Source organism: Microtus pennsylvanicus, chromosome 16 (assembly GCF_037038515.1).
Source record: "Microtus pennsylvanicus isolate mMicPen1 chromosome 16, mMicPen1.hap1, whole genome shotgun sequence".
Classification (NCBI taxonomy): Eukaryota; Metazoa; Chordata; class Mammalia; order Rodentia; family Cricetidae; genus Microtus; species Microtus pennsylvanicus.
In genome coordinates this window covers 13,600,886-13,609,497 of record NC_134594.1, presented here as the reverse complement: position 1 = coordinate 13,609,497, position 8,612 = coordinate 13,600,886, and the positions used below count along the sequence as shown (strand labels likewise).

Here is an 8,612-nt window from a genome sequence, read left to right as displayed (position 1 = left end):
TCCCTGCCCCCACACGCACACGTACACCTAGCCAATGGAAAAGAAAAACGACTTACTCACACTCGTCCACTGTACGAAGATTTCCAGGCTGCAATGGGAGGGCTCTGCCTCTCCTTGAAGGATGAATAAATAGGTAGCTGCAGAAACAACCTGTCCACAGTCAGGCTGAAGTGAAAACCAGACCCAGGCCCTGCTCATCTGGTGGCTGGAGACCCAGTTCTGGTGGCATGGAGAAGACCCTTCTCTGTCTGATAGTCATCTGCTTGGGGACAGTGGCTCACAAAACAAGCCCCCAAGGGCCAGATCGTCTCCTGATTAGACTTCGTCACCTGATAGACATTGCTGAACAGCTGAAAATTTATGTGAATGACTTGGTAAGACCATGCTTGCCACAATGCAATTTAAATAATATTTCTCAACTAATGCAAAAGCAGCCTTTTGACTTATATATCACTAACTCAGAACTCAATCTTTTTCGGCTAGGATCCTGACCTTCTGCCAGCTCCACAAGATGTAAAGGTAAGATCAGCTGAATTAAATTTTGCAAATGTATTTTATGCAAACTTTAAAGTCTAACGCAGCTCTAGAATGATGATTTAGGTGGATGCTTCTTTTCAAAGACTTTGGGGATTAACAATTGGTAAAATATTCATTTGCATTTTTGGCTATGTATCCAAAGATTTACCAGCAAACCATGCAATGACATATTATATTGTATCCTTATAAATATATGTTTGTCCTCTAAAGCCTCTAAGAATGCTCCTAAGCAAAGTTATTAAGACAAACCCATAAGGATTAAAAAAAAATCTGTGCTGGGCTCAGTTTCTAAACAAGAAACAGATAATCATATTTTCAGTGCTTTAGGCATGAACGCTCTGTGACCCTCTTTGTAATCGTGTTTAAGATAAGAGGCAACATTTGCATCTGAATAACAGATCTTTAAAAAGAAAGAAAGATTTAGATTGTAAGGAAGGCACAGAGTCTGAGTGCGGAAATCCAAAGTCCCTGAGTGTAGTTCCCGTGTACCTTGGCCTCAGTGAGTCTTCTCATCTTTAGCCTTTGGCGAGGTCTTTCAAAGGGGTCACTTTCAACAGCTCAATCCAACTCGGGTCCCAGTCCCTCCGAGGAGAGGCTTGGCATATGGCGCAGAGGGGCTTCTGCCAATCTTTTCCCCAAGAACGTCTTAGGTCTGCTCTTCTGCTTGGTACCTAACGTTGTGAATGAAACTGGGGAGATGCTCTCTCTGCTAGACTTCAATGACATAAATTAGAAAACCCAGGAAAGGGTTGCCAGTAATTGGAGCACCACATCGGTGCATTCAACAGAGGAGTTATGGTAAATGGCAGGGTAAAAGTTTAGAAAGTGGATGAGTCACGGCCTCTGCTCGCTCTACAGTTCGCTCTGGCTCTGAACGCGACCAGCTACCACTTCTTGGGTTTACTAGGGCCTTCCTAACCAGCTATCGCTAAAATGAAAGTAGCACATGCAACTTATTGAAAGGACATTTCCAATAAGCAAAAAATATTTCTTAATATGTCTGTTTCTCAGCCTCTCATGCACCGTGTTGACGGCTGTGGGTAGAGGTCTTTCCGGGGTTTCCTGCCTGCCATCTACCCTTTGCAAAGTAAAAATCAGGAAAAGCCCTTGTTTTCAGCTGGGTTGACCCAATGGCTACTTCGTGCATATGCTTTTTTAGTGAAGGTGTCTTTTTAAGTCTGAATTTCCCAGTGGCCACTTTAATGTTTATCATCATTACATAGCTAATGTGCATTGCTCACACACATTGGCCGAATATCTGTGATTGTATACATAAATGCATCTTGACCACCCGCCTTCTCCCTGAGAAGATTGCATCTTTCTGATGATCTGATCAGGCGGCGCTAAGTAGATCTCTACCATCTCCAAACTATGCTGGCAGACAGACTCAAGGCAGAGAGGAAGGCAGTGAGGGCCGCGGAAGTTGTATATTAAGTTTTCAGAGCCAGCATCCAAAGCAGGGGCTGGAGCAAACTCTACCAAACTACAGAGATCTGTAATGGGCTCTCTTTTGCTCTTCCTTTTCTCGTCTCTCCAGGGGGTTGCTGCCCCTCCCTAAGCAGGCACTTGACAGTCTGTAGGGAAACTTTGCTTGGCACAGTTGGGGATGCGGATGAGAGCGCTGGCGTCTGGTCGTTAGGGGTCGGGAATGCTAGCGAAAGTTCTAGAATGTGTAGAATGAATCTGACAGCCGAGTAATCAGCATGCTGCCATTAGGGACCCCCATCTGTGAGCAGAGCCAGTCTGTGAGAGTGAAGGCAAGTCTCCTAACAGCTGGTGAGAGACTCTGTGCTCAAGGGCCGTGGCTTTCCTTCCAAAAGATAAGACTCTAACCAGGTCAGAAATAGGCTTTAAGAAATTAATCTTATTTTTTTTTCTTCAGATATCCAGTTGCAGAGCTTAGCAAGCCAGTATGGCTTTTATTAAAATCTCTGGCTAAAGAGGGGCCGGTTCTGTAACTCCTTTCTGCAGCTTTTTTCTGTACCTTCCATGCAGAAACCATGCAGGTTTAGAAAATTCCCCATATTCTCTAGTGAGGCCCAGCGAGGACAGCCTCCCGGAGCACCTGGCCTTGTCCTCTGACTCTGAGCCTCCTGGGAGCCCTGAGACTGGATTCCCTCCAGGTCTCCCACGCAACTCCACATTCCTCAGGCAGTAGGCTGGGCCTACTTCCTCAGGGCCTTTCTGCCTTTGCTGCAGCTGATTCTTGTACCTGGTCACACATTTCCTGTAGGACAAGAAGCAAAGCAGGCCAGTGTCTCTCCGTGGTGGCTGGAGAAGGGTGGGGACAGCGGTGTATTCACAACCTGATGTCACATCTCTTTTCTAGTCTGCCTGTGAAGCTTTGCTGGCTGGGCCTGGTCACTCCTGGCAGGATAGTCTCAGGGAGTTTGCTCTTAGGACCCCTCCCCAAGCTTCTCTGGAACCTAATTTTCTTTCAGTGTACAAATGAAAATGTCAACTCAGCAAAATGAACCTCTGTGAGAAATGATGGTTTCTCAGATCATCACGGGTGAAGCAGTTAGCGTTTTCAGTTTCAGCTGGAAAATTTACCTCTTTAAATATGAATATTATTTTTTTCCAGTAAGTTAAGCCGGTTGTGGTCAAAAAGAAGAGAAAAGAAAAAAACTTCAACAAACATGAACATGTGGTTTTCAAGGAAAAAAAAGTGCTATAATTAACGTTTATAAATAGTTTCTATTAAATAAGCATTTTGGCAAACACGGGAAGGCCAGCACCTTGCCCTGGTGACAGGCAAGCTACCCTGATAGAAGGAACTAGATAAGGCGTGCTGGGCTTGCGGCTACCTATGCAAAGCAAGGCGGATGGGCTTGTGTTATTAGTCAACATTCACAGCGGGGCTAGTGCAGGGCTTGGAAAAATGCAAAGCAGGCTGCTCTTTCAGCTGATTGTCCCTGAGAAGACGCAGGCTCTCTCCGTAGCAGGGAAGGAGGGAGGCCTTTGGTTGGAAGTTAGTGGCTTCCGTGCACCGTGGTAAAGAGATGTGACAACGTCAAGGGGAGAGTAACACCACAGAGACATTTGCTGAGGGAAGCAGCAATGCGGGCGAAAGCAACTGGGAAGGAGCTCTTAGGCCAGTTTCAGGTGTTGCTCTTCCAGAGCCCAGGCTGTAACTCAGCTACAAAACTCTTTCCTGGCGTTCCCTTCCAGGGGAATCCACTGCTAAGACGTGGGCTTCTTCACTGCCCAGTAGTGATTTGGCCAAACCAAAGAGAAGACTTTGCTCCTAAATCTTTCTTCTTCTCCGTTCTCTGTGGTGGTGCTCTGCCGAAGGGGTCCTCCTTCTTTCCACTGGCTAAGCAAGTCTTGCCTTCTGTATTTGGACTCTTGATGCACGAAGTGACTGGGGCTTCATAAGATGTTTGATAGCCCGAGCAGGTGCAATGACTCTCTGAGGTACTGCAGTGCTCTTAACTCGTTCACTTCGCTGGTCAGTTCCACAAATAGTAACTGAGCAACTTGCTGATGACCAGACCTGCAGCAGGCGCTGCACAGACTAGAAGCCTGCTCCAGGCATATCACCCATGGAGACTCCTGTGTGCACAGTGGACAAAACTGGCAGATTCTTAGCCAGACTGTTGGGTCACGTGTCCAGAGTTGCCTCTGGTCACAATTACAGCCTCAGAATTCAGCAACTGGGCTCTTAAACTAAATTCTGTCAGAGATTAGAAAGACTGGTCTGTTAGCTTAGTGGTAGACTGCTCGCCTAGTAAATGTGTGGTGGTCCTGGGTTCTCACCACACACCACACACACACACAGACACACACACACACACACACACACACACACACACACACACACACACACACATCCAGTCCCATAAAGCTCATGCCCACCATTTTAACCTCAGAGTGGCATCAGCACAGCACCGGGCACAGGAAATTGTGAAGGGTGAGGCCCCTGCTCATGTCTGTGCAGCAGGAAGAGGCTCCTTTTTCTCCCAGACACCGGAGCTGTGTGAGTGGAACTTCTGTCTTCAGCAGGGTTTAAGAGGAGATAGAACCAGACCTAATGCAGCCTCTAAAACAAACGTCCAAGATAGGACACGCAGAAACCGCGGTCTGGATGGTCATTTTTAACCTTTGGAACAACCTCTGTTAACATACGCTGATTAATCATCTCTCTCAGGTTATTAACACATGCTGATTATCTCTTTCAGGACATTAACATAACTAATCATCTCTTGCAGTATTAACATATGCTAATTACCTCTCCTTCAGGAGCACTGTGAGCGGTCAGCTTTTGCCTGTTTTCAGAAGGCCAAACTCAAGCCAGCAAGCCCAGGAAACAGAACGCTCATCAGTGACTTGGTCACTCAGCTGAGGAGGAGGCTGCCCCAAACGAAGGGGAGAAAGCAGAAGAGCACAGCTGTAAGACGGTCCTTTGCCATCTCTCTTGTTTGCTGTGTGTTGCCTGCCTTGTTTTAACTTACCAGCTCTAGCGTCCTAGGCTTCCCACATACACACAGCTAGAGCCCTTCAGGCCTTCTTGAAGAGCTCCTCCACCTCACAGAAGGCACATTTCGTGATGCGCTGTCACCAGCAAGGCTTCACACTCTGTCTGGAAGCCCAACCAGACCTGGCTACCACTATCTGGCAGCTAAGGGAAGCTTTCAGAGGAAAGAAACCGTTAGGCAGAGATGTTAATATTCTCCTTTCTTTCCTGTGCTGGCATTGCTTGTGCCATCGTCACCAGGGACTACATCCCAACTTTCCGAGATGCCAGGATTAGAATATTACTGTCCCAGGCAAAAGCAGAGTTAGCATTGGATTTAAGTGGAACACCTTTTGTGAGGCTGGAGATTTTCCAGGTTCCTTCTTTGGGACTCTGAAATCTTCTTGACTATCTTTTCTTTGACCAACTCACCTGCAATTCAGAGACTCAGTAACTGAGTAACTCAGATATTAGTCAAAAGCAGCAGAGACAGCATAAAAGAAGTTGCTTTGCTGTGTTTACCAGTCATCTGTCCATCAAGAAATTCCACACAGACTCAAATTAAGTAGTAACTACATTATGAAAAGAAGTCTGGTTTCTTTTGATTGCTCCACCAGGTTATTATGTGAAAATGTACCTCTGAAAGTTTCTTCACAAAGAAAGGAACTGCCTGAGATGGTAGTGCATGCCTATGAGACCAGTACCTAGAGACTGAGGCAGGAGGATTGAGAGTTCCAGGACAGCCTGGGTTATGAGTGTTCAAGAAGGTGGAAGGAAGGAAGGAAGGAAGGAAGGAAGGAAGGAAGGAAGGAAGGAAGGAAGAAGGAGACATGAAGATGAGGAGGGAGGGAGAAAGGGACGGAAGAAAGTAAGGAACTAAGCCCAGTTATGAAACTCAGGGCCAGGGACTTAGACCTGGAGCCCAACTCTTCTGGGTTAAGCGCCTTCATGCCTTCATTCATGGGCAAGGAAAGTGAGGTCTTCTGAAAAGGCCGACTTTCTCCAGGTTTCACCAACAGCTGTGTCAAGAAGAACATAGCTGCTGTGTTTCCACCGGATGTTCTCACTGTAACAGCACGTGAGCACGTGAGTGAGCATCAGAAATGGCCTGGCATTTTGGTGTCAGAACAGGACTAAGCGTGAAGGTGAAGGAGAAAGGGGGAGGGAGGGAGAGAGAACGACAAGGAGGACAGCTAACAACATTCATAAGGGTTTGCTCTCCTTGATACACTTCGAGGAATTTATCAGGTCAAACAAAGATGCAATGTGAAATATTATCTGCGGAGATAATCTTTGTAGAATTGGGCTTAGGAGGGGAAGCTAGACACCACTTCTGTATCTGAAAATAGTGCAAGCACCATTCTGTGTCAGAAAACAAAGCAGCTGCCTCATATCCTGTACTGAAAGTGTATCTAGTTCTTAGGAAATGCTTGTGATTGACTAAATAAATAAATGAGGAAATAAAAATAACAACCAAGAGCATGTATCAACCCGGGTAGCAAGAATGCAAAGGAAACAGAATAAAAGGAGCAAAAAGGATATCCTATTTTAAACATCAAAACAAAACAGTTGTCTCTGACGATGGCATCACAAATGAATTCTAGAACAATTTTGCAAATTTTTCCTAATGTTTGTTACTGCACATGACTTATGTTTTCAATAGAAGAAATATGTTTTGCATAAGTATTTTATGAGACAGGAAAGCTTTTAAAGACTGTAACCTTTTATCGTCTTGTTTATTTATTTTGATTTCCAGAAATGTCCTTCCTGTGATTCTTATGAGAAAAAAACACCCAAGGAATTCCTAGAAAGACTAAAATGGCTCCTTCAAAAGGTACGCGCCTTTGCTCTGTTTATTTCTCCTCTTCATTGTCGTCTCCACGTTGCCTCTTGTGCCCCGTGACTCATGGACCATTGTTTCCACAGATGATACATCAGCAGCTTTCCTAGAACGCACAGGACCTGGAGATTCCCAAGGACCCGAGGAGACACTGGACACTATAGACGCCCATGAACACAGGGGTGCACCTCGCTTCCTGGATTGTGACTGGAGAAGTACAATGTATTACAATAGGAATGACTCATAAAAGCTGTAGGCTAAGATCCTTTGCCAAATTACTACACAGATACTGCGTTCACTGACAGGTTCCGTGCTGTCAACGTGGGAAGTCTCTCCTCGGAGAGCTCAGCTTCCTGTGTCGTGGATTTCCGTGGCCTCTCATCTTTCCCAGCGGGGATATGCTTTGATTGGAAGGGAAAAAAACTAAAGATTTTAACTAAAAATACAGCTAGGGAATTTGTCGGTCTGCAAGAATAAGATCTCTTGTGATCCTAAACTGAATGGTGTAAGCTGAAAATACAGACGCGGAGGATGAAATCGGAAATTGAAGTCTTTATTCTTTAAGGAAAACCTTGTACTTAAAAGCATGTCTGGAGGGCTTGCTCATTCGAATCAAACATCCAACATGCAGATGTCTAGTCTCTTGATGCTCTAGGGGAAGAGTTTTCTTCTTTATTAGGGCTATCAAAATATTTAAATATGTTAGAATTTAACCCATTTATGGACTTCACTCCCGGTCTTCCTTGTCTTTCTAAAGTGGCGATAGCATATGAAGAAGCAGGCTTAACTTGCCTTCCCCCGGTGTTAAGTCCTTTTATAAGCTAATACTTTAAACTTGTGAGGACGGAACTAAAACCCATGGTGGGGCGAACATCAGCAGAATCTTCTGGAGCCAATCGAGTTTCGAAGTTTTGTAGCTCTCATCTCAAATGGTGTGGGTGTCTTGTGATCAGAATGCTAACTCCAGCCTTCAGACTCCGTTCCCACCTCTGCTCTTTCCTTCCCTCTTTGTAGAGCGAGCCTTCTGAGATAAAGACATTTCAAACACGTGGCGCATTGAAGACACGTTGCGTGAACCCTTTTGATAAGTTAAATTTGACCATTTGTTTAAAGTAAAAACCAGGAGATAAACTAAGAGAGACCAGAGGTTCTGTCCCAGTTTTAAACAGACTTTTACTTAACTTTTCAATCTTTTAGCCCCAGAGGTTAAAAGATTTGGCATTTGATGTAAATTCTGACAGTCTGTTTCAATGTGAGGTTAAAGTCAGAAAGCTATTTGCCCTGGAATAGTACAACCTCTTTGAGAATTTCTTATTGTTAAAATGGACCTGAGGGCCCATGAGCATGTACTGGGGAGGGAGGTGGGGGATGGGGTGGGGGGTGGGGGGGCTTTGCGCCAAGGAAGAAATGTCTGTTCTTAGAAGTGCTTTAGAAACAAACACAGACCCAGTGTACAGCTCTAATCTACAGCCGATTATTTAATTCCCAGCAAAGTGTCGCAATCAGAAACAATGTACTCTCTTAAAAGTTTAAAATGTGTTATTGTAAAGAAATTGTGCAAATGTGCAATTCGTGATGCCGTTATATACAGAGAGCCCCCCTGAGTGTCAAATGGTGCTAGCACAGGCTGCTGAGCTCAAGGCTTGGACGCTGAAGCAGACATGCAAACCTTCAGGAAGAAATGGCGGAGAGAGAGGGTGTCTACATGTTTTATTTTGTTGTTGTTGTTGTTTCTGGCTTTGTAACTGTCGACTTCTTGACACTGTGGTTTTATATTTA

General features: G+C 45.1%; 1 protein-coding gene across 1 annotated transcript; it reads left to right on the top strand.

The window, feature by feature from the left end:
* The first annotated feature begins 227 nt into the window (after nt 1-227).
* Nucleotides 228-8,170, top strand: Il21 (interleukin 21). The gene is made up of 5 exons (XM_075950777.1): nt 228-374; nt 484-519; nt 4,780-4,929; nt 6,750-6,827; nt 6,920-8,170. Exons 1-5 carry the CDS (start codon nt 228-230, stop codon nt 6,941-6,943), a joined length of 435 nt encoding a protein of 144 aa, XP_075806892.1. The 3' UTR covers nt 6,944-8,170.
* Nucleotides 8,171-8,612: the final 442 nt, after the last annotated feature.

What these genes read in the sequence shown, in the direction of transcription:
- Il21 (XM_075950777.1), top strand. Translation starts at nt 228, where the DNA reads ATGGAGAAGACCCTTCTCTGTCTGATAGTCATCTGCTTGGGGACAGTG. An exon ending in GAAAGCAGAAGAGCACAGCT is followed by an intron (nt 4,930 to 6,749) that starts GTAAGACGGTCC and finishes TTTGATTTCCAG; the next exon opens with AAATGTCCTTCCTGTGATTC. An exon ending in TAAAATGGCTCCTTCAAAAG is followed by an intron (nt 6,828 to 6,919) that starts GTACGCGCCTTT and finishes TTGTTTCCACAG; the next exon opens with ATGATACATCAGCAGCTTTC.